Source organism: Panthera tigris, chromosome B3 (genome assembly GCF_018350195.1).
Source record: "Panthera tigris isolate Pti1 chromosome B3, P.tigris_Pti1_mat1.1, whole genome shotgun sequence".
NCBI lineage: Eukaryota > Metazoa > Chordata > Mammalia > Carnivora > Felidae > Panthera > Panthera tigris.
The window spans coordinates 53668543-53695470 of record NC_056665.1 but is presented as its reverse complement, the minus strand read 5'-3'; the positions used below and the strand labels follow the sequence as shown (position 1 = coordinate 53695470).

The 26928-nt window shown below is 40.3% G+C and overlaps 1 protein-coding gene across 1 annotated transcript in view; it reads left to right on the top strand.

Moving 5' to 3' along the window:
• SLC27A2 (solute carrier family 27 member 2) overlaps positions 1-26928 on the top strand; it is a 43924-nt gene that overhangs the window by 998 nt on the left and 15998 nt on the right. Inside the window, exons 2-4 of the mRNA XM_007081833.3 lie at positions 9420-9629; positions 14265-14423; positions 16714-16838. Of these exons, the coding sequence (XP_007081895.3) occupies positions 9420-9629; positions 14265-14423; positions 16714-16838 (494 nt within the window). The remainder of the gene's footprint in view (positions 1-9419; positions 9630-14264; positions 14424-16713; positions 16839-26928) is intronic.

Sequence of the window (26928 nt, the reverse complement as noted above, 5' to 3'; positions counted from 1 at the left end):
ATAGTGTTGCTTTTAATCCTCACATAACACAGGGCTTACTATCGGGCTTTGTAGGTGAGACCACCGAGGACCGTGAAGCCTTAGGTCCCAGGTTGTAGAGCTGAGGAGAGGGGTTAACCAGAGCTGTCTATCTTTAGAGTCCAGGCTTTTAACCAAAACCGACAATATGGGCATTAAAATGCAGAGTCTTGAGTGTGAACTCTAGAGGATCCCGAATGTTCTCACCTCTGCTGTTTGATTGGCTACATGATCACGAGAAAGTCATTTTCCCTTCATGTCCCGTGGTGTCCTCCTCTAATAGAGGGTCTTCACGGCTGCTTTGGGCTCTCAAATGCTGTTAGCCTCTCTGGATTCTCATTGCAGAGAAGGTTACCCCACCTGCTCCCCAAGAAGACTTTGGGGATCTGCTGCAGTGCCCTCATCAGCCCCCATTACATCTATAACCAAAGCGACCGTTGGTTCTGTAGTTCCCTCCTGCCACACTTCAACAAGACCTGAAATGGTAACTCCATGCCCCAGTGGTGACCAGGCCAGGAAGAAACTGAGAGCCCATTCCCCACAGGACTGTTGGTTTTCCTTTCCTAGAAAGCTTGTCGCTGCAGTCAAGGGCTAGGAGTTGCTTCTCACTCTGTTGGCCAGGGGAGGACCAACCAGCTGTGAGCCGAAAAACATGAAGAAGTAGGGAGCCAGGACGCCTCACCTTTCTGGAATGCCTTTGCATGCCAACCCCTATGCCAGGTGCTTTTATTACCCTAAGAGATAACATATTATTACCTCCTGTGAGTTGAAAAACCTGAAGCTTAAAATTCCAGCCCAGGTCCATCCAACTTCAAAGACCACGAATTTCCCTGCATCGTGCTACCTTTCTCTGCATGGTTGTAGTCTTAGAGCTGGAACGGATTGAGCATCCTCTGCTCTTCGCCTACATTTCGTAACTGAGGAAAGGGAGGCAAGCTAGGCAGCTAGTGTAGTGTCACAGAAAGATGAGATGTCCATTGACTCATGGGAAACCAAGAAACTTACACATTATTTTGGATAAAATAATCCAAAAAATGAAGGCCTTGTATAAAAGTTTAAGATGCAGGGGGGGACAATTTAAAGGCAGCCAACTTATATAAAGGGGATGATCCTTTCAAGAAAATCCCCAACAATTTCTAGTTGCCTGAGAAAAGAGACGATTTAATCTCTTAGTAACTGGAAGATTCTCTTAAACCCATTACTTTACCTTTTGGTTCCTAAGAAAGTATCGCAGTGATCTTTTTTACCAATTCATGAGGGATTTAAATACTACTTGCCTGCATAGTATCTCAGGCTTTGTGTGAGGGAGGTCAGGGACTGCAGAGATTAGGTCTGTAATCAAGTCTTGTAGCACAAACTTTTGAGGTTAGGTTTAGAAAAGCAGATGATATAAAAACCACCAGGTAGAGAGTCCCCACAAGGTACAAGCTAGTTGCCACAAAAGGACAGGGAGAAAATAAGATGAATTACTTCAAGGATGTTACAGTCCAGTAAAAGAACTAAGCCACATACCCAAATGTCTGTGAATGTGATATCCAGAAGAATGTGATAAGTATGCTGAAAGAACTACAGAGTTGGGCGTTGGGGGGTGGGTAGAGGCAGGGGATGAGCAGAGAGTGAAAATTCCTGGAGGCATTGACACTGAGCTGGGCAAGTGCAGTAGGGGAGAGGGGATTCCAGGCAAGAGGAGCCCCAGAGGCTGTTTTCATCAGGTTCATAACACAGATGCTTCATTAGAGTTTTGCTATGTAAGGACAACAATAGTGGTAGTTTTTAAAGGCTGTTTACTGGAGGGACTCTACTGTAGAGAAAATAAGGACTCAGGGAATTCAAAGAATGGCCAACGGCAGAGGCCTCACTTCCATGAAGGGGATTAATTTTCCAGTGCCAACTTTAATCAAGGATCAAGGCGTAGAGATAATCTGATCTCCACTTCTCTCCTCTCTCTGAGTTGTACAAGGAAAAGCTTAGATGAGTTGCTTCACTGGACTTTGATTATCTCAAAGGCTTAGAATTCTCTCATATATCTTTGAATAACGACCTAGCAATACCTAGCATATAGTAGTCATTCAATAAATGTTTGTCAAATTAATGAGTTCCATTATTCTGGTTGGTTGCAATAGGCTTTCTTCTCTGAAGCATAAGAACCATTGGGTTAGGCATGAGGACATGAAAAATGATGTAAAAAAGTTAAATATATCCTGATTTGAGAAAATCCATTTAGATCCAATCTCCCAGGCCCAGCCTCACCCTACCAGATTTGCTTACCTCCCAGTTCACCTCTGGCAGTTGGCTGTAGGAGAGAGGTGCTCTCCTGGGGTCTCATTGCCAGAGAGGGAGCTGGTCATGAGCATAGGATGGGCTTGGACCATAGTAGGGAGGGTCTGTGCATAGGATAGTGGAGGACAAAAACGGAGACATCAAATAATAATGTACTCAAGGGCTGAGATCTCAAGCAGCCCAAGGTCTGAACAGAGAGCTAGCTTAAAGACATTCTCTAAAATTTTTCTTCTTACCCTGCTCATAACTAAAGGTTGCAAGGCAGGTGGTTGTACATCTCCATCAAAATAAACTAGCACTTTGCTAGCATATTTGGGAAGGCCAGCAATTCTTTTTCCTTAGAAACAAGAGGGGTAGAAGCAAAACAACTTTAAATCAGACGTTAATGTTATTGAATCTGAAGAAGGATAGAATTCAGATTATTCTGCACATTGAGTGTAAGTGGCCAGTATTCTAAAAAGACCTTCCTACAACCTCTTGAGAAAAATAGGGAAGTAGATAGCTAGTAGAAAGGTGACATGGCTGCTTGTGGATATCAAATGATAACAATTATGTAAGTCCTGGTATGACTGAGTAACTTCATGACAAAGAATTATGCTTGATTCTGGGACTATTTAGAAAGTGAGAGTTCGCTTAAGTAAGAACTTTAAAATAACATTAAGAAGATATATAACTACACAAAGGTAATATGAATATGTATTCCCCTGTTAAAGATTTACTTGTTGCTGGTGAGACTTAACCTTGGTTAACATCTTTCTGACCTCAGGGCAATTTGTTTTGTGGGGGGAGGGGAAGAGGTGAATGCACGCCTCTATCTGAAGGTGTTCTAACTCGTAGCTTGTCGATGTACAGACCAGACAATGGGTTCTTAAATGTGATTAATTCCAAACTGCCGATGCCAAAAATGCAAAATCACAGTTACAAATGGCATTTGAAAGGCTGTTTTCAGACTGTCTCCAAGGGCTGTCAAGAACCAGTTTGTGTTTTAGGTGCCTTTTTGAATGAAGAAAAGGTAAAGCCTCCAATCCTGACTTGCCCATCTACCAACCATTTCACAATCATCCTAGAACTTTGATCAAAACACGTTTCCTTTCATTGCCTCCTTTCCAGGTCCCACTTTATTGATAAGCATTTCTGGGGTGTTTGATTTAACTCTGTCAGATACCCATTCAATGAGGCAATGGAGTAGCAGAACAAGCCTCTAGATTAAATGCCTTTCCTAGCAGAAAGCTGCAGAGTTAGCCAGTAGCATCTTACCAGCTCAGTGGTGAAGATTGGTTCAGCTCGCCACCTGCCCTCTCTCCCCACTTTCTAAGAATGGGCCCAGGTATTCATAAATTTCTTCTTCTTTTATTAAAAAAAAAAAAAAGCAGAGAAACTTTATATGCTATCTTGATTTCTTTTCTTTTTTTTTCTTTTAACAAGATAGATTTTAAGGAAGGGAGGAGAAATGTGGTAATCACTCAATTTTCCATCACTCCAGTATGCACTGCTTTCTCTGAGGTTCTATTTCAATCCATGGCTTAAAACCAGACCATTGAGGAATCAACAGGTCTGCTCTACACCACTGAGATAACTTTCTGTGAATACTGTTTTTCACACCCAAGCTTTTAATAAAGCTCAAGGTTATGCTTTTCAAAGAACATGAACAAGAGATTGTCAGTAGTACTCTTCAAAGGCAGATTCCACATGCTTCATTTAACAAGTACTGAGCAGAAAGTCAAATAGGCAGCATCTTCTAAAAAGTAAAGCCGTCTTTCAAAACTTTAACCTGAGTGGCTGATATAAGGGGACAGGAATCCTATAAACCCAGTATATTTCTGTTCATTTTGTATCTGTCTTTTCATACAGAGACTCACTGAGCTTCTGTCCCCATTTGTAGAAATTGGGTTACTGTATCTTTATCACAGGGTTCTTGTGAAAATTATGACATAAATTGTGTAAAGCTACTCTACAAATTGGTCTATACAAATGAAAAATATAAGGGCTTTGCTATCAGTAAGGATGCAATGTATAGTGGATGCTGTGATAGACTACCCAAATCCCCTCTCAGGACTGAGATGCTCATTCCTTATCTGTTGGGAGCATTGGCAGCTAAAGTTCTCAGCTGAGACCACTTCCAGGATTTGCCCTTGCTTAAAAAGAGCCACTGTGCCCAAGGTTAAGCACTATCCTCCCCCTCCCACCACCCCTGCCTCCTGCATCCAGTGACTGGTTCATGGGCAGGGGTGAAAGTATAGCCCACTTTCCTTAGTTTGGAACAATCCTGAAGGGCCATCCCAGGCCCAGAGTCCCCATAGGATCAGAGGATCAGTTGAGCGAGTCCCCTATGTGGCTGCATCACTGTTCAACTTTCCCTCTATCCAGTCCGCTCCTCTTACAGCCTCACAGATGTCATTCCCAAGAACATTCCTGCATGTAAATCTCAAAACCCAGAGTTCCCAGCAACTCAACCTGTGCCAAGTAGAATTATTTGAGCTTTTGTATCCTGGTTGATTGCCGCTTTTAATTTTTTTTTTAATGTTTATTTATTTTTGAGACAGAGAGAGACAGAGCATGAACGGGGGAGGGGCAGAGAGAGAGGGAGACATAGAATCGGAAGCAGATTGCCACTTTTAAGTAAGCAGACTTTATGGTAAGAATTAACACACACACACCCTACATAAAAAATCTGTGAAGGGGAAAACATGTATGTCCAAATGTAGTCATAAAAAGCTTAAGGAAAGACACTAAATAACAAAGAGATAGTTAATAACTGATATTCACTTCCAGAATTTCCTTTCAAATTTCAGTTTTATAGCAGCATCTCTAGGGGAAGAAAGGCTGCTACAATTGGACATGTTAGGTGTGTCTAATATGGTTGGTGAGTCACTGGACCCTCAGGTCAATGCCCAAATGCTAATTGTACACCAGCAGCCCAGAGGACATGTAGGGAAATTGTGTTGGGCAAGGTCAGCGGCCTTCCCTACAGCTGAGATGCCTTCTCCGAAAGGTATCACAAACTAAATGTTTGGTAGGGTAGGAAGATGAATGTAGTAGAAGATATATGACACCAATTGCTTGAACTGTAATCAAGCATGACACCTGCTTAATTACATTTTCTTTTTCCTTTTTTAAAAAATGGAATGTAAATTTCATGCTGAAAAATTTATCATGGTCTTCCACGCAGTCCATTTGCCTGACTTACACCAGGGACTTGGGCCCTGCCCCCATCCCAGCCTCTTCTTCCAACCTTCTTCCCTCCTGTTCTACACTCCAGTCAGCTTTAGCCTCTTAGTTACTTTGGTACCATGTTGTGTGCCCCCTAGCCTTTACATAAGCTGTTCCCTCTGCTAGAAACAGGCACAGCCAATCTCAGTTGATCTTCAACTTGTTGCCAATTCCTGTTTATCTTTCAGGTCTCCATTTAGATGATCCTGCCTCTGGGCTCTCTTTGTGTTCCTCCCCAAACATCATAACCCCTATTGTGACACCTAGGACACCCTATTTTAATGGATGATTTCCTCCCCCATTAGGCTCTATAGAAACAGGGACAGTATCAGTTTTGTTCACTGTTATATCCAGTGCTTAGAACCATGCCTGGTACATAGGGAGCACCCTTTAGATAGATATTGAATAAATGTTGGGAAAGAGGGAGGGAGAGAAGAAAGACTAATCCAGGTAACTTATAACACAGTATTTAAGTATATAGCCTCAGAGGAGGGAGGGGGGGAGGGAGGGAAGGGAAAGAGGGAGGAGATTTCTTCATTCTTGAAGTAGCAATTGTTGTTGTCATTTTTAATTTATTGGTCTGGGCCCTTGTATGCAAGGCATATCTGTATTATAATAATTATTTCGTTGTGCATTATATTTTATTAGAGGTTTATCAACTCATAGTATTGTAAGATCTGCATCCTTTAAAATCAACAGCTTTAGGGACGCCTGGGTGGCTCCGTTGGTTAAGTGTCTGACTTCAGCTCAGGTCATGATCTCGCAGTTTGTGAGTTCAAGCCCCGTGTTGGGCTCTGTGCTTACAGCTCGGAGCTTGAAGCCTGCTTCTGACTCTGTGTCTCCCCATCTCTTGGCCCCTCCCCTGCTCATTCTTTGTCTCTCTCTGTGTCTCAATAATAAGTAAATGTTAAAAAAAATTTTTTAAATCAACAACTTTAGTTTATTCCTCTGTCTCTTCCACACAAACACAATCCTCTGTGCACATTCTTTGAATTACAAGCACTTGTTGAGCACTCACTACTGTTGACTATGTGAAGAGGATTAAGTTATGATCCTTAATCTCAAAGTTTTCACTAATAGAGGAGAAAAAGAACGATCAAGTTGTACTATGTACTAACTACTCTGCCAGAAGTATATGCAGGCCCCTGTGGGAGCACCTCACTTTGTAGAGGGAGGGAAGGCAACAGAGAGAAGTGTCACCAAGGGTGAGCCTTGAAGGGTGAGCTGGAGTTTTCCAGGTGACCCAGATGTAGGAGGGCACTCAAAGCAGGTAAAACCATTTGGACAAAGGCCATGAGATGTGAGGATATGGGTACATTCCGTTCACATAGATCAGTGTAGTTAAAGGAAAGGGGACAAGAGATGGTACTAAGAGATGACATCAGAAAAGTCCCCAGGGGTTAGACTGTGAATGAGCTCGGGACCTCACATGTTGCATAACGAGAGTGGACTCACCACAAAGGATGAGCAGCCATTGAAAGATTCTGAACAGGGCAGTAACAAGAAGCCATAGTGTAGCTGATCAGTTGGAAGCAAGGAAAGATTAGAGATAAGGAGATTGATCAGGAGGCTAATGGGATGATCAAAGTAGGAAATAATGAGGATCTGGACCAAGGCAGTGAGTGGCAAGGAATGGGGTGTTTTTATAACAGTCATATTTTTGGTTAATATTTTGAAGTGCTGAAGGAACCTGTTAAAATAAAAGAGTAGAAAAGGAGAACGAGAGTTCAAGGGGCCAAAAGGAGGAGAAGCTGATCTGATGGAGGTTAAAAAAATATTTGAGGCAAATAGTTTATTGAAGAATGGTGGCCAGGGGTGCCTGGGTGGCTTAGTCAGTTGAGCATCTGACTCTTGATTTCGGCTCAAGTCATGATCTCATGGTCCTAAGATTGAGCATGCATCGGGCTCTGTGCTAGTGTGCAACCTGCTTGAGATTCTCTCTTTCTCTCTCTGCCACTGTCCAACTTGAGTGCTCACGTGTGCACACTTTCTCTCTCTTTCTAAAAATAAAATAAATAATAATAAATAATAATAAAAGAATGATAGCCAATAGAAATTCCAGGAGAAAACTCAAGAAGTATGATATAATCATACTATACTATAAGTGTGTTACTTCTGCAGTGAATAATATTTACATAGTTATAATCTTGTTGATCCTGATTATTGGTGTTCAGCTTCTAGAACCAACCCATAAACAAAGCTGGGAAGATGGAATTATAGCCTCAGAATAGATGTATCTACTATTAACCTAGACAACATAAAGTGGAGATAGTAACTGTTGGGAGTGGACAAGGGTAAAACAAGGGTGGGGATCAAAATTGATAGGTCCCAAGGTAGCAGGAAAAGCACATTGTTTGGTGACAGACAAGTGACTGTTATAAGACACAGGTTTAAAAAAAATGAAAAGTGATTGTGCCTCTAGGCAGCAGGTTTAGTTGTTAAGAGGGATGGGGTAAGGGACTGTTGATGTTTATTATAGACTCTTTTGTACTCTTTGATTGATTTTTACCAGGTGCATGAGTCCTCTGGTTAAAATGTTTTGAAATTTTTTTTAATGCATCTGTCCAGATGATATTTTTTGTTTTGATGGAGACATCATATATAAACATCTGAAAAACAAAGTATATAGGATGCATTAGGTATAGCCTCCCCAAAGTAATTCCTTCCGGTATTGAGTCACCTTCCTATTAAGTATATTCACCTCAGCTATCACAAGTTCAAGATAAGTAAGCTTAAAGGTCATCTCATCTTGTGATTTAAGGGCACATAAATCAAGTAGCAAACATGAAGGTTTTTTTCACATTGACCTATAGTAAAAAATATATTTGTCTGTGGCCCAGTACCCAGGCACCCACATAACTGAAACAAATTTTTAAAAAACTGATACTTCCCTCTTACTTTGTGTGATACACTCTGAAAATTTTATTTCCTTCTATTTTAATTTTTTTTAATGCTGGTCACTTCAAATGATTTTAAAAACCCACTATTGTACTGTGCCCTATGGTTTGAAAAACATGCTAATCAGTCCTGTTTTTTTCTCATACCAGAAAATGTGCTTATGAAATTTGGAGGTTATTTCTCAGATAAGCTGAACCTTCCTTGGGGAACTATTTGTTACTGATACGTTAAAAAAAAAAAAAAAAAAAAAATATATATATATATATATATATATATGTTGGGGCACCTGGGTGGCTCAGTCAGTTAAGCATCTGACTTCGACTCAGGTCATGATCTCGCAGTTCATGGGTTCAAGCCCTGCGTCAGCTCTGTGCAGACAGCTCAGAGCCTGGAGCCTGCTTCAGATTCTGTGTCTCCCTCTTTCTCTGCCCCTCCCCCACTGTGCTCTGTCTCTCTCTCTCTCTCAAAAATAAACATTAATATATATATGTGTGTGTGTATATATATATATATGTATATATATATATATACACACATATATATTATATAAAGTTCACTTCTATCATCTTAGTTAGCATGGCTGCCTTGTTTTCATTCCTCGTCTCCTACCTTAAAATTTTCTTTTTTTCTTTTTCATCACTAGGGGACACATATATTAGGAATAACCAAATTCATTTCTGGAGTATTTTGAGATGTATACCAGACATGCTTATAAGTTATATGCTTATATATCTTGGTTTTTATCCACGTGTCCATTTGTTTGTACAGATTTCAACCAACTCTCTGCCGCTTATGAAACCATTAAAACCTAGCCTTCCCTCAAACTTTGAAATCTTGTGATATTTTTCACATGTAGCAAATTCCATGTTTAATATCACGTGACTATAAGCTCCACTTGTCATGTCTACACAGTTCAGCAAAAATTATGCCAAAAACAATTACTGTGAGGCTTATTATAGAACTTTTTAAAGTGGACTAATTTTATGTGTTTGGATTTTTTTTTCCTTATTAAGAACTACAAGAAGCTGTGGAAGAGGTGCTACCAAGCCTGAAAAAAGATAATGTGTCCATCTATTATGTGAGCAGAACTTCTAACACGGATGGGGTTGAATCTTTACTGGACAAAGTGGATGAAGTGTCAACAGAACCTATTCCAGAGTCGTGGAGGTCTGAAGTCACTTTTTCCAGTCCTGCCTTATACATTTATACTTCTGGAACCACAGGTAAAAATAAAGAGAGGATTCTCAAAGAAATGGACCTATCCTGAAGGAGTTAAAGGTTGGGTTAGGTTTTCAAATGGTCTTTTCCTTTGGCAAAACTTACCCAATAACTAATACTTAGAGGATTTAGCTCTTTCACCTGTGGGAACTGATCTTATTTCATAGCATATAATCCTATTTGGGTTTGCCCAGGCTACACATATTTCCCCCTAGTTGGTGTGTAGAACAGATAAATAGGTTAAGCAAGAAATACAAAAATAATTGTGAGGATGGATGAAATTTGGCACTGAATAGGTTTTTGGAAGTTTTAAATGATTGTTGGATTTTTATTATATTATATTCCAAGTCCACACATAATGTATAACCAATTATTGATGGGACTCCAAAGAAGACATTAGGACAATAATGGGGTTGTATTTTACATAAATGTTTTTACCGCTATCTTCCCATGCAACACTGACTTGGTGCAGCCCAGGGCCTAAAATAGTGTATTTCATCCAGTCTAGGATATCTTCAACTGTAAGCTGCACCATAACTTTATGAGCCACTAAGAGAAAACACTGCCAATTAACAGTGTTATTGGAACATTGCTATATAGAACATGCAGTATTAAAGATAGAATGCACTATCCACTCTCCTATGAGCTTTATGGTCTATGTTCATACAATTCTTCTACCATCCTTAAGACAGATACCAATCTTATTCCCATTTTACCAATCCAGAAACTGAGAGGGTAAGAACTTCTCAAGACAGATAGAAGTGTCAAGATTCACCTTGGTAGGCTGACTCCACAGCTCATAAATCTGACCTTTCTGCCACAATACTGCCCAGTTCTTCCATTTAACAGATATGTGGTGTCTGCCTAATCTAGGCCAGGGAAAACATCATGAAAATGTAATAATATGAGGCCTGAGGGATATAGTTAGAAGGAGGACAGGAAGCCAGTACCAGTATGCTGACCATTATTACTAATACTGGAAAACTGAATATGTGAATCTTCTTTTGATTAAAATTTTAACTTAAGGTAACGCACACATGAGTTTCCTTGTAAAACACTCTAACTGATTACAGGTAAAGCTAAGGTTTCCTTTGAGCCTTTTATCTCAACACCAGCCTATAAACACTCCCTCCTTCACCTTAACAAGCCCTCGGCACCCATCTGCTCTCCCAGTTTTCAGACCTGAATGTCAACTTCCCTTCATACAATCACTTTCACTTAGTGTTTTCTTTAAGTAAATGAAGAAGGGAGATTGGGAATGGCATATTAAAACCAATGCCCAAAGCATGTCCATCCTTTTTCCATCTGCCGGCAGTTATATCCTAGCATGCCAACAGAATGGTGGAATGACATAGTTAACCAAATGCTTCCCCTATGTACAGATAGTACCTCAATATATGAGGCTTCTACCCTCATTTCTTAATAGAATGGTAAAATTTAATTGTAACCTTTGGGAAATGATTGAGAAAAACGGAGTCCTTGGTTACTGACAAGGAGTTCTTGTCTTAATGCCAGACATTAGACCTGCAGGTTGGTCTGCAGGTTTTAGCAGTCAAATATAAAACCCACTTTAGGGAGAAAAAGAGAATGGAGGGGCACCTGGGTGGCTCAGTCGGTTAAGCCTCCGACTTCGGCTCAGGTCATGATCTCATGGTTGGTAAGTTCAAGCCCTGTGTCGGGCTCTGTGCTGACAGCTCAGAGGCTGCAGCCTGCTTCAGATTCTGTGTCTCCCCCTCTCTCTGCCCCTCCCATGCTTGTGCTTTGTCTCTCTCTGTCTCTCAATAATAAATAAATGTTTTAAAAAAATTTTTTACAGGAAAAGAGAATGGACACTCCTTAATTTAATCCCGCAATTCAGAATTTATATTTAATTGGAAGATAAATGGTTTGGTGTGTATTTACTTCTCTCCTTATCTCTGAGTAAAATATTTACTAAGTTACTCTGGTAAAGATTACATAAAAGAACTCATTTAATCAGTTGGAGAACAAAGTTCCTCACAGTCCTTAGTACAAAATTACATAATACCTACCAAACATTCGTATTTCTTCACTAACACAAAATCTTAAATTAGGAAAATTTTTTTTTTAATTTATTTTTTTTGGGACAGAGAGAGACAGAGCATGAACAGGGGAGGGGCAGAGAGAGAGGGAGACACAGAATCGGAAACAGGCTCCAGGCTCCGAGCCATCAGCCCAGAGCCTGACGCGGGGCTCGAACTCACGGACCGCGAGATTGTGACCTGGCTGAAGTCGGACGCTTAACCGACTGCGCCACCCAGGCGCCCCAAATTAGGAAATTTTTGAAAGTACTTCAAAGCAGCAAAGGCTATGTATTTCATTTTTAAAAATATACTATAGAGCTTTTACTATCCAGACAATTCTTTTCCATGGATACAGTTGATTTATTGATGCCTTCTTCTATGTCTTCGTATTAGTGTAGAATGGGGCATTGATACTGACACAACGCCACTGGCCCTCTGTTAAAGAAAATGAATTTTGAATTGTGTTTACAATTATGGTAGTGTGCTGGACATACTGCTTTGCCTTATAATGAATGGCTGTTTCTTAGGCAATACCGATCAAGGCACCATCAAATATGGGAGGGTCTGAGTATGCAGAGAACTATCTTCCTGTTTACAACATCCATTTACCCACTCAGGTCTTAACCTCTAGCCCCAGCTCCTTAGTAATGGCTTTGTGCCCTCTCCCCACTAAACTGACTTTCCCTGAGAAACAACATAATTATTTTAACGTTTATTCACTTTTGAGAGAGACAGGCAGACTGTGAGCAGGGGAGGGGCAGAGAGAGAGGGAGACACAGAATCCGAAGTAGGCTCCAGGCTCTGAGCTGTCAGCACAGAGCCCGTCACGGGGCTTGAACTCACGAACTGAGAGTGGAAGTCAGACACTTAACTGACTGAACCACCCAGGCACCCTTCCCTCGGTACAATATAAATATATCCTTTTAATACAGTCTTACCAAAAAAGTGACATAAATTACATGTAAGAAATTGCAAATATACCGAAACTACACTGAGATACCATTTTTCACCTTTCAGACTGGCAAAAATTCCAACGTTTGAGAGCATACCTAGGCAGGGCTATGAGGAACAGGTACACCCAGATATTGCTGGTGGGAGAGTGAATGGGGACAGCCCCCATAACTCTCAATGTGGCAATACCTATCAAAATGACAAAAGATGTTTATCTTTTGACCCTGCAATCTCACTTCAGCAAGTTTATCCTACAAATACAGCATCGTTCATACTGCAAACTACCATGTGGACTAGGCTATTCACTACAGCATCATTTGAAATAGCCAAATAGTTAAATAAATTATAATGCAACATACAAAGGACTTGATGCAACTGAGAGAGAGGGAGGGAGGGAGAGAGGGGAAGAATAAATGAATGAATAAATAAATAAGGGAAATTTCTTTGTATAAATGCGGACAGTTTTCTACCATACATTGCTAAGTAGAAGGGGGAGAAAGTGCAGAAAGGTGTGAATTTTTTAAGGTTATTTACTTTGAGAGAGACAGAGAAAGTAGGGAGAGGCAGAGGGGGAAGGAAAGAGAGAATTCCTTTTTTTTTTTAATAATTTTCTTTTTTTTTAATTTCTTTTTTTTAACATTTATTTATTTTTGAGACAGAGAGAGACAGAGCATGAATGGGGGAGGCACAGAGAGAGAGGGAGACACAGAATCGGAAGCAGGCTCCAGGCTCTGAGCCATCAGCCCAGAGCCCGATGCGGGGCTTGAACTCACGGACCGCGAAATCGTGACCTGAGCTGAAGTCGGACGCTCAACAGACTGAGCCACCCAGGCACCCCAGGAAAGAGAGAATTCCAAGCAAGCTCTGTGCTGTCAGTGCAGAGCCAGAGGCGGGGCTCAAACTTACAAACTGTGAGATCAAGACCTGAGCCAAAATCAAGAGTTGGACATTTAGCTGACTGACCCACCCAGGTGCCCCTGGGTGGAGAAAGGGCAAGAACAAATAAGCAACTCTTCATATTTGCTTATATTTATATAAAGAAATTCTAGAACAATACTTAAGGAATGCATAAAAGTGATTATGAAGGAAAGTGATGGGAATGGAATAAGCTATTTAATGTCTCTGAATCTCAGCCTTCTGATCTGTGGATTAAAGAATATAATTTTACTTACCTTGTTAATTATGAGAACTAAACGAAATTTGAAAATACCTTACAAGGTGGTAGGCACAAAACAAAAATTTGATAGACATTCATGCCTTTTTCTTCTAATTACATCTAACTCAAGTGTCAACAAGCTATGGTCTGTGTGCCAAATACAGCCCCTCCCAACCTGATTTTGTAAATAGAGCTTTATCAGAACACAACCGCATTCATTCCTTTCTGTGGTTGGCTGCTATTGGCTATAATAGTAGAGTTGAGTAGTTTTAACAGAGGTTGTATGACCCTGCAAAGCCTAAAACATTGACTATCTGGTCTTTTACAGAAGAAATTTGCTGGCTCTTGATGTAACCAGTCATGGCCCTCTCCTCTGCATTCTCTAACCACTGGATGATGGATTTTCCTAAGCCAGATCTCTCTTCCAGACCACTGGTCTGTTAATGATTCCATCCTGACTCACTCATGCCTTCTCTTGTATCTTTGCAAAGGTCTCCCGAAAGCTGCCAAGATCAATCACTATCGCCTGTGGTATGGAGCTAGCCTTGCCACTGCAAGCAGAGTTAGGAAAGATGATGTCATCTATACCACCCTGCCCTTGTACCACAGTGCTGCGCTTATGGTCGGCCTCCATGGATGTATCATGACTGGTAAGACTTTTCTCTCAACAAGGCACTGGAGTCCAGTACACATTCATATGTGCTCAACAGGGAAAGTAATACAAAATTTGCCTACTTGCCTGTCTGCCAGTGACAGCGTTTAATTCAATGTTAACAGCAAAGCTATTTGGCTCACGTATCACCAGCAAGTATCTAGAATCATTTCTATTTCCTCATGCCTGCTTGTCTGATAAATAATGCTACAGATGTTCAGGATATCAAGGAGGAAACTTCTTTAAAACATTTTTATCCAAGTTAAGACACTTGATTCTTAAGTTCCGTAAATAATTCCCCTCTGTCATTTATGTCTTCCGAAATCTGCATGTGGATCTCCATCTGCATCTGATGTAAACTTCTCCCTTAGCCGTCCCCATCCTACTTCGTTCTTCCCCCCTCGCTCAACTCCTCAGCTCTGGTCAGAATACCTTGCTTTCCATCTCTTCTCTTTCTTTCTGAAATGTTGCCATTCAAATTAGAGTTGCCATTTTTTTCCTTTCAGTAGGCTTTATGCCACTTGTATACATTAAGACTCAGTCCAATGTGACCTCTTCCAGAAAGCCATCTCTAACTCTCTAAGTAAAAAAACAACTTAATTTTTCCCCTGTGCGGCATTTCCTTTTAAATACTCATATATGTATATATAATAACATATATCCACATACATATATAAATGCATGCATGATGGCCCAAGCCTCTATCTTTTTCCCTCATCAACTTATTGATCAGCTGTAAAATACTTACCCCAGCCTCAGCACCAGCCTCCACATCAGCCAGGAACAACTGACTGGGCCTGATCATATAGCTGGGCCCTTCAAGAACTGGGGAACTCTGAGGCTCCCAAAGGGACTAATTCACTGCTCACACATTTGCTTAAGCACCAAATATACATTCTAAGGAAGAAAACATCATATTTAAAAAATCTTTTCCTCTTCTAAAACATCACACTCTTGTATATTTAGGAGTAAAGCTAAACTAAGAGCATGAAAAAGTATTTCTGAGATGTTTTTATTTCACTTTACTACATCTTATGACTATAATTTGGTTGGGTGTGATATATATTATTTTTACCCATTGTAATGTGATATAGTTTCACATTGATATATATTTTTTTTACCCATCTTTCCCTATTGCTATTATAACAAATTACCACAAACTTAGTGGCTTGAAAACAACATAATTTTTTTCTCTGTTTTGAAAGTCAGAAGTCCTATAATCCAGGTGTCTGCAGAACTGTATCCCTTCTGGAAGTTCTAGGAAAGAGTCCATTTACTTGCTTTTTCCAGCTTCTAGAAGCTGCCTGCATTCTTTGGCTTGTGGCCACTTTTGCTGTCTTCACAACACATTCCTCCAGCCTTTTGTTTCTGCATCCATCCCCTTCTGCCCTTGACCTGCCTGCCTTCCTGTTAGAAGGCCATTTATGATTACCTTGGGCCCACCCAGGTTATCCAGAATGATCTTCCTATCTCAGAATCCTTAACTTAATCACATCTACACAGTTATTTTTGCCATGTAAGGTAGAATGTTCACAGAACATTCTAGAACATGGACATCTTTGGGAACCATTATTATGTCTACCTCACCCATCAAAGAATAGATTTCCTGCTTGTTCAAGACCTTGGCTCTCCATTGCCTGCGAAGTTAAGTCTGACTCCTCCACCTGGCACTTCCAAGTTCTCCATGATGGCACCCCTGGCTGCTTCTCTAGGCTCATCTCCCATGAGCCACCCCCTGTTCACCACTCCAGTTACAGGACAACTGAGTCTTGGCTATCTTCCAACGCCTTCTGGACTGTCCTATCTTTTTGTTTCATACTGTTTCCTCTGCCTGGAATTCTCTTACCTTTATTCATATTCATTGCTCAAGACACAATTCAGATCTACCTCTTCCAAAATATGCCTTTCTCAGCCCTTGCCCCCAAGCAGAATTAATACACACACACACACACACACACACACACACACACACACACACACACTCATGTTCACATTCCCTTAGAGATTCATTTGAAACTCTTATTTATTGCACACTGACTTTTATTAGAAAGATGTTTGTATGTGTCTTTTCCCTCACTAGATTGAAAGCCTCTGTTTTTATCCTGGTTAAAGCCTGGTTTCATCCTAAACCATGTCTTATTCATTTTTGTATTGAATGTAATTGATACTCAAAACTTGTTTGTGAATATAATTCACATTTAAAGTTCTACCTTTCAAAAATGACAAATATAACCAGGGAGTTTTTTGTAGCATCTCTTTATTAACACTTTATATACACTTCTCTGTAGGTGCTACTCTTGTTTTGCGGAACAAATTTTCAGCCAGCCAGTTTTGGGATGACTGCAGAAAATACAATGTCACTGTCATTCAGTATATTGGTGAACTTCTTCGGTATTTATGCAACTCACCCCAGGTAATGCTTCTGATGCTTCATTCATTTTGAAATGAATAAGATAGAAATTCAAGTAACTTTGGTCATGCTAGGTTTCAGCTGCTTCTCACACATCTATCAGTTTTCAGTGTAGACTACAATTGTGTGTCATGATAAAGTGCTTGGCACCACACCTATCATATAGAGAGGATTTACTAGGTGGCAGTTGCTATTAATATTATTATTCCCTACCTTTTTACCTGTTTTCACATCTCGCCCTCTATCTAACATATCCTCCACTTCCCTATTTGTTTAAAGCCTTCTCACTGTCAAAGCCCAGTTCAAATGATACCTCCTATGTTAAACCTGTTTGGTCACTCCGACAAAAGTCATCACTCCCTTCCCTTACATCATTTGATTTCTACCCCTTTGTGGCCCTTGTCACATTGTAAGTGTTTGTCTTCATACCTTTTTTTCTCCCCAAGCTATAAAGTCTTTGATGGCAGGGACATCTTGCATCCTTACTTGTCTTATACCACAAGACACACAGGAAATTTTTACTTAATGTTGATTAAAAAATCCCCTTGTGGCTTTGAAACCATTTGACTAAGTCTGTCAACAAGCTGGGAGCAGACACCCAAAGTTACTCCAGAGGCCTTGGATCTACTCTGTTTGCAGACGTCCAGATGTCTTAATGGGGCTGTTCGAAAGAACATCTCCTTCCTGGTCCCTCAACTCTCATCAGAGGTCTGGCAGCCTTTCCGGGGGCCAAATCAAGGTTTCTCAGTAGCGACACTGCTGACATTTGGGGCCCATTCATTATTTGCTGTATGAAGTTATTCAGTGCACTATAGATGTTTAGTAGCATCTTTGGCATTTACACAGGACATGGCCATAGGACCTTCTCCCTCCCCCCAGGCTGTGATAATCAAAATGTCTTCAGACATTGCCAGATGTCCCCTGGCAGGCAAAATCAACTCCAGTTGAGAACCATTAGACCAGACAATGCAGTAAACTCGGCAGATTCTGCTTCTTTTAGTCCTTTCAATCATCGTAAGACAGCAAACTCAGAGGATCACTAAGTTGATAAATTGCTATTTAGAAGCACCTATTATGTTCAACTTGTATAACAGCTACTGTGTGACTTGGAAAGGAATCTAGGATGCTCCTGCCCCGGTTCTTCCTCTCCTCACTTCATTCAGTCTTTGCCCACAGATCAGCTCATCATAGAGGCCCCTCCTACTAATTAGCAAATATATCACCTCATCCCTTACCATCCCTCTCATGGGTGGGTACTGTCCCTCCTGACATAGTACAGGTTTATATGACAATTGTCTATCTCCCCCAGTTAAATGAACATTCCATGCACCAGGGGCTTTGTTCACTGCCAGATCTCCAGCACTGAGATGTGCATCCGGCACATTCTGGGCATCAACAAACTCTGTTGAATGAACCTCTAAATTCTGGCCACTGAAAGATGTATGATTAACTTAAGAGAGGTAATATGTTCCCTCTGAAATGTTTAGGCTTAGCACATATTATTCTGATTTGGGCAGCAGATTCAACAGCTTCATGAGCATCATAATTAGCTATGAGCTGGATTAGGACCTTTCCCACAGCAATTTCTGTTGATGTCATTATTGAATTTTTTTCACATTAGTATCCCATCTGGCCTTCAAGATTGCATGCCTCTCTATTAAAACTCAGAAATCCGTATGGAGCCCTTCTGTTTGGCTTTTCTTCTCGGCCTCAGAGGCACCCCTTTGTCAGTTAGAAGTCTCCTGGGGGAGGGTGTGTCGACTTGAAGAAAATAAACATGTTTGTGTAGCTCTTTCAGGCTTACACACATTCACACGTATAAACACTTCCACCTTTGTCCCTCCTTATAATGTTGTCTCAGATGCTGAAAAAAAAAATGTGATTTGGGTTTTATATCCTCAAAATATATGTTGATTTGTTGTATAATTCATGGAATATATCAAATCTAGAAGTGGATATGGAGTTTCTGTTTGCTCATGCTTCTCCCTACCCCTGATTTCTGGTTTGTTTTAAAAATACTTACAAGAATTGTAAGGAATGATCAAAGTTACCTCAAAAAAACTTTCAGTTAAAGACTTTTTAAAAATGATAGGAGCTTATATATAGAAAATCCTTAAGGCAAAAAACTGTTTTTACTAATAAATGAATTCAGCAAAGTAGCAGGGTACAAAGTCAATACACAATAATCAGTTGTATTTCTATACACTAACAATGAAAAAATCTGAAAAGACAATTACAAAAAACAATAACATTAAAAAACAATGACATAAGATACTTAGGGATTAACTTAACCAAGGAAGTGAAAGACACATATAATGAAAACTAGAAAACATGGATGAAAGAAATTAAAGAAAACATAAATAAATGAAAACACACCCCATATTCACAGATTAGAAGATTTAGTATTGTTATAATGTTGCAGCTACCCAAAGTGACCTATAGATTCAATGCAATTCCTATCAAAATCTCAATGACACTTTTTGCAAAAACAGAATAAACTTATCCTAAAAGTCATAGGGACCCCAAATGGCCAAAACAACCTCAAAGAGAACAAAACTCGGGAATTTACACTTCCTAATTTCAAAACTTTCTACAAGCCTATAATAATCAAAACAATATGGTACCAACATAAAGACAGACATATAAACTGATGGAATAGAATCAAGAGCCCGGAAATAAACCCTCATATGTGTTGTCAAATGATTTTTGACAAGGGTGCCAAGACCATTTACTGGGGAAAGGACAGCCAGTCTTTTCAATAAATAGCACTGGGAAAACTGAATATCCACATGCAAAAGAATGAAGTTGGACTTACCGTATACAAAAATTATCTCAAAATGGAAAAAAAGACCTAAATTTAAGACTTAACACAATAAAACTGTTGGAAGAAGACACGAAATAAAACTTTATGACGTTGGATTTGGCACTTATTTCTTGAATGTGACACCAAAGCCATAGGCATCAAAAGAAAAAATAGACAAAGTGGACTTCATAAAAGTTTCAAAATTCTGCCTCAGAAGACACTATCAACAGAGTAAAAGTGCAGCAACCAGAATGGGAGAAAATATTTGCAAATAACATATCTTATGAGATATTAATATTTAGAATATATAGAGAACTCCTAGACCTCAATAACAAATAAAGAACCTGATTCAAATATAGACAAAGGACTTGAATAGACATCTCTCCAAAAAAGACATACAATGGCCAATAAGCATATGAAAAAAAATGCTCCACATCACTAATTATTAGGGAAATGCAAATCAAAACTATGGTAAAATTCCACTTCATTCTCATTATGATGGCTACTATAAAAAAATAAATAAATAACAGCGAACAACCAGCATTGATGAGGGTGTGGAGAAATTAGAATCCTTGTGCACTATTGGTGGGATGTAACTGGTGCAGCCCCTGTGAAAACAGCATGGCAATTCCTCAAAACACTCAAAATAGAATTACTATATGATCCATCAATTCCATTTCTGGGTCCTATACCCAAAAGAATTGAAAGCAAGTTCTCAAAGAATTATTTGTATGTTCATGTTCATAACAGTATTACTCATAATAACTAAAATGTGGAAGCAACCCAAAGGTCCAAGCCAAATCTGGACAAACCAAATATGGTATGTACATACAATGGAACATTATTCAGCCTTAAAAAGGAAGGAGATTCTGCAGTATGCTACAACATGGATGTACCTTGAGGACATTATATTAAGTGAAACAGCCTATCACAAAAAGGCAGATACCGTATGATTCAACATATATAAGGTACTTAGAGTAATCAAAATCATAGAGGCAGAAAGTAGAATGGTGGATTGCCAGGGACTAGGAGCAGGGGAGAATAGGGAGTTATTGTTTAATGAGTATAGCATTTCAGTTTTACAAGATGAAAGAGTTCTGGAGATGGATCGTGGTGATGGTTGCACAACATAATAAATGAATTTAGTACCACTGAACTGTACATTTTGAAATGGGTAAGATAGGAAATTGTATTTAACCATAAATTTTAAAAAATAGATCACAATAGAAAACCCAAATTCTAGGGCTTTAAAGGGAGCTTAAAGAAAGACTGTGTCAAAAGGACTTCTCAAACAACGTGGATAAAAACTAGAATGCTTGGTGGAAGGCTCTGGATCAACATAATCAGAAAGTTTCTCACTCTTAGAGCTGCCTAGAATAGGCTGTCACAGGAAGGGCTAACACCACCAGTCCCCCCCCCCCCCAAGCAGTGGATATCAGGGAGGCAATTCCTGCCTTAGCTGAGCAGATAAAACAAATGACACCCCTCCACAGACAAAGCATTTCTCATCAGGAGAATCTGAGACAACGTTGGAGGGGTAGAGGCTTGTCCCTTGTCTTAATCATATTCAGTAGCTCCTCGGATAAGGCAGAGGACCAGGGAGAAATACTGGCAGCCACCATTAGCTGAGGCAATAATGTAGTTCTCAATTGGTTCTCAATGTAGTTCTGCAATTGGCAGTCTGAAATCCGATTCTACTGTTTGAGTAGGATAGTTCAACTCTCTCTCATTTCCCCATCATCCAGCAGGGTAAATGATAGTACTTACTTCATAGGGGGCTGTGAAGACAAAAATGAGATGATGTATACAGAAAGCATGTACAAAGTACCTGGCTCTTAGTAAATAATCAACTAATAGTAGCCATTATTATCATTACCTTCAGTACCAAAGAATGTGCAGCTCATAGTAGGTGCTCCACACAAAACATCAAAGGAATCAGTGAAAATTCTGCCCCAGAGACACGAAAGAAGAAAGAAGAGAAGACATCCAAACTAGTCAATCACTTTCATGTAGGGTTGAGTGGGAGTTGGCTTGCAAAGCTGTTGACTAGTGAATTTATGGTGTTATTGATTGTAGAAAATTATTGCACCATGTTACCTGTCTTCCATTGTTGTATTTGGCACTTAGCATCCAGCGTACCTGTTTACAATGCAAGTCCACTCTGGTTCATTTTCTGCAATGTGCAGCTGTCATGTCCCATTTTGTTTGTGTAGTTGTCTAAAAAAACCATGTAATTTAGGGGAAAAATATGTGGTGGAACAAGATACTGCTAAAGCTCAATATTATAACTCCAGTAGGATGGTAGAAGCTGTAGGATGGGTGTAAATGAGGTTTTGTATTGCTTGCTAGGCATGTGGCCAGGGTGGGAGGAGCAGAGGGGAGAGGGAATAAGGAACCAGAAAAGAGTTTCAGGGGCCACACATAGAAGTTGTCAAATTTGGAAGGGGAAAGAAGACAGACCAGGACCCTGAGTCCGCTGAATAGACTCAACTTACTTCCCTACTGTTAACTCCCTAGCATCATCTGCCTTCCTTCCAAAATTAGGTAGCCCCTGTGGTCCTTTCCCAGCCTAAAATCTCTGTCCCTGCATCACCTCCATTCTGACAGAAAACAGAATGGAGGGGTATTTAGCAGCACAGAGGGAAGAGCGACCAGTTTGACCTGTCAGGGCCACGCCAGGGGCAGGGGGTGGGGGAAGGGAAAGAAAGCAGAAAAACAAATGAGGGAAAGAGAGCAGGATCAGAGAAGTTTACCCAGAAGGTGAGTTTGGAAGGGTCCAGAGATGCTTTCCAACCATGCACTTCTAAAGAAGGGCTTCTGGTTACCCAGAGCAGTGTACGAAGAGTGGAAGGAAGGGTCTGGCATATTGGGAGCTGAAAGCAGTGTAGCAGGAGGCAAGGCTGGTTGGCTGGGCCAGGTGACAAGGGCTTTGCTTTGCTGAGACTTACTTGTGAATGACAAAGCACCACTAAAGGGCCTTGGATGGAAGAGTGATGGGGAGAGAGGGTGTTTTTAGACAGTCCCTTTGGCTTCACAAGTGGGAAGATATGCTGGAGGGAGAAAGCCCTCTTTGGTAAAGCAGAGAAATTGAGGCTCCTCCTTTGATTCCTGTCCAGTGGCTGCTTTCTTTTCTCCTGAGGGAGCCGGGCTGAAGTGTAGCAAGTTAGTTGTCAAGATCATGGACTCAGGAGTTTGTTTGTTTTTTTTTAAGATGGTAAATGCCTTCTGCCTTCTCACCTCTTGAAAATCTTCCAAAAACAAGGAGACCAAGGAAAAGACATATAAACTGCATTTCTTAGAAACTAAGAGGCATTGCAACAGGAAACTACATAGAACAGAGAGCTGAAAGATGAAGGTCACTGACATCACAATACTAAGAAAGGTGAAACCTAATAGGTCAGTACCAACAAGAAGGAAGCCAAGTGATTTCCTGAAACCTGAGAAATCAGAGGCACCAAATACAACTAGAGATGGGATCAGGTTTCAGGCTTGAAAATAGGAGGATTTTGGAAAATCTGTGTAGGAAGTAGCTGGACCTCTGCTCCCCTCTCACACCCCTTTAGGAGACAGGAGGTTTATTCTCTTGAGAAGACCTTCAAGAGCTGTGAACCTCAAGGACAGCAGGGATGAGGGAATGAGGGCAGTGGAAGACAGCAGGGATGAGGCACTGAAGATAGAGACTGAGTAAATATCTACTTATTAACCAGAGAGACCGCCAGCTCCCTTTCCCTGCACAGCTTCTAGAACTCCGTAGCTAATTTATACCTATAGGCAAGAGACAGAGAAGTCTGATCCTCAGGTCGAACTACCCTGTCACAGGACCGTGCAGACCGCTTAGCAATAGTCACTGCCTCTGCACACAAAGCTGCTCAAACATCTTTTACTTGCCTTACTTCTGAACATGAACAGACGTCAAGGATCAGCAGACACCCGAGGAAAGCCTCCAGTATGAAATACCACCAAAAGAAAAGAAGAAACAGCATCAGCTCAAAGAGCAGGAGAAAACTTCCAAAAACCTATAATTAATATCCTCAGAGCTGTTAGAAGAGATATTCTATCCATGAAACAAGAATAGTATGCTACAAAAAAAACTAATAAAACCTCCTGAAAATAAAAATATGATTTAAATTATTTAATTCATAGTAAGTTTGGAAGATAAACTTGAGAAACCTTAAAGGAAGTTGGAGAAAAGATAAAGTGATGGATGTGAGGGGAGACACGATAAGAAAATAGAAGATCAATCCAAGAGGTCCAACATCTAATTAATAGAAAATCAGGAAAATAAAATAGGGAAAATGGAGAAGAGGATATTATCAAAGAAGCAATACAAGAGAACTTCATAAAGGGATGAAGAAGATGAGATATATATATCTATATCTAATATAATATACATATATAATATATATATACATACATATTACTAAGCTATAAAAAAGAATGAGATCTTGCCATTTGCAGCAACGTGGATGGACCTAGAGAGTATAATGCTAAGTGAAATAAGTCAGTCAGAGGAAGACAAATACCATATGATTCCACTCATATGTGGAATCTAAAAAGCTAAATGAACAAAAAAGCAGAAAACAGAATCATAAATGCAGAGACCAAGCTGGTGGTTGTCAGAAGGGAGAGGGACAAGGGTATGAGTGAAATAGATGAAGGGGAGTAAGAGATTCAAACTATAAAAAAGCCATGGAGGCAGAAAGTATAGCATAGGGAATATAGTCAATAATTGTGAACCATGAGTAATGTATGGAATTCTCAAATCACTTTGTTGTACACCTGAAACTAATAAAACATTATATGTTAGCTATCCTTTAATGAAAAAATAAAGAAGGAATAGAACTTTAATATTTTTAAAAAGTGAAATGAAAACAGTAATGGTCAGCCTATTTGTACATGAAAAGAATGCTGAAGAGAAATAGCATTTTAAGATAAAAAAAAATTAAAAAGGAAAGAAAATTTCCCAAAACTGTAGGACAGATTGAAAGGGGGGTACCAATAAAATGAGTGGAATTAATACTTTTAACACTACATCAGGATGAAACTTAAGACTACCAAAAAAAAAGAGAGAGAGGAAAGATTCTAAAAGAATAACATTTGACTTGGCAACATCAACACTGTTAGCTGCAAGACTGGAAGCTGGAAGGTCAGTGCCTTCAAAATTCTAAGTAAAAAGTATTGCCTCTCTAGAATTCTATATCCAATAAAATTATATCAATCAAGTGTACAGTAAGAATATTTCCAGACTTTCAAAGTCTCAAAATAAATTACGTCCTCTACACTCTCCTTTAGGAAGTTACTAGGGAAAGTGTTCCATGCAAACAGGAGAGTGAGGAAAGCTGAGGAGCCAGGAGCCAGAAAAGAGAGACAAAGGGAATCCCCAGGCCTGGAAGGTAACCAGTCCGGACTGGGGCAGAAGGCTAAAAGGAAGCATAAGGATCTGAAAAAGGAAATTCTAGCATCTGGTGGATTTCACCATAAAGAACATTGTATTTCAAGGCTGTTGGGGGGTGAAGAAAGACCTATGAATCGAAACTAAGAACACGAAGCAATGGGGCAGGAGGCAGTTAATTCTAGGAAAAATTACAATTTACTCAAGAATTTGATCACGGCATATTCCTTGGTTCATCAGTAGTGTATTATGAGCAAAATAATGTGAGCACTGAAAATTGATTTAACCAATAATTGTGATATTGAAAAAACTGGAGAGGATGATAGCTTCATCTTCCTCTAGCACAATAGAAAATCAATAAGTAATGTCTAACAGTGATGAATCAAAAGATAGCAGAATAAACATTTAACTTAGAAAATGGAGAGAAGAGGAAACAGCTACAAAAATGGAAGGTGTCTGCGTCCAGATGGTAAAATAGATGCAAAGGATGGAGGCAGGTAAGCAGCGTGGTGACATTCTCCATTTAAAAGCCTTTCAGTATGTTGAACGTTAAACCACGTGTGTGCCCCCCCCCCTTTTTTTTTTTAAGGAAAGGAAAGACTTCTCTCTAAGTCACATAGATTTGGATTTGAATCTTGGAGCAACTGTGTTGTTACCTGTGTGATCTCCGGCAAATTATTTTAATCATTTTGAGGCTCTGCTTCCTCGATTATAATTGAGGCAAATACTGTTATTACCTATCACATTCCGGTATGATTCTGTAGAAACATGAGTAAGAAAATAAAGGTCAAATACCTGGCACGTAGTAGTAAAGCCCTCCATAAATGTTTTCTGTTTACTCTATTTACCTGGTGCTTTCCATTCCTCTCTGGGCACCCTGACCTTTCACCTTTCGGTCATTAAATCCTGGTGTAGATTTAACTCCCCAGGGTGTGTTTGCATGTGACCCCTCACCTCTGATGTGGAATCGAAGGTTTGATCCTTGTTAAAGAAAAATGAGCCAGTGACCCTTGACCTAAAATACGGCTCCTTTGAGGAGTGACTTTGGTGATAAGGAAACACTGCTTCTCCTGTGGGAAGGGAAGACTTGAGTCACACCCGGTACCCTCAACCAGTGATGAGCAAAACTTAGATGAGAACCAGACATCTCAGAAGGCTCCAGGGCCCTTCATTTCGTGTGCACAAACACTTCCAGCTTAGAGACTTAATCCCCTGCTGGTGTAATACGATCCTTCAGGTCATGATGAAAACTGAGCTGTTGGTATTGTGACTCTGAACCCAGCTAACTGCCACCAGCAGGTGACAGGTGCACCTGTGAAGCTGGCCTGCTTCCCATGCACCACAGGCACCTGCAGCTCCCCTGTGCCCCAGGCCCTGCCGGTGTCCTGATGTCCCAGCCATTAACTGTCAGACAGGGAACTTGAGGGCTTCCTGGTGGAGGTTATTCCTTCTTTTATTGCACTGTAGGAAAAACACAGTGCAGGTGATATAGAGATGTATTTGGCCTCAGAGGAGTTAACAGTCCAAGCGGGGGAGACAGATGTTCACCCCCCATTAGGAAAAGAACGGAACTAGGAGGGTGATTACGGGCTGCATATGGATTAGTAAGGTCTTGGGTTTACACATTGGAATGCTAGTTTGGAGCTTCTCACACAGGCCTGGGAGCAGGTAAGCCCCAGGTCTGGAGGTTATTTTTAAGCCAAAGTCAGTATTCTTCAAATATTTTATGATGTTTTCTTCCCAGAGGGGGAATGAGGGATAGCACTGTGGGGGGGTGAGGGTGGTCTCTGAAAAGCTGATAATTCTTACTGGGAATAGTGCCTTCTGGAAGAGTGCCCCTGCGATTCACCATCCAGATGGGAACACTTGAGAGTGAAAGCATGTCATTGATAAGCACA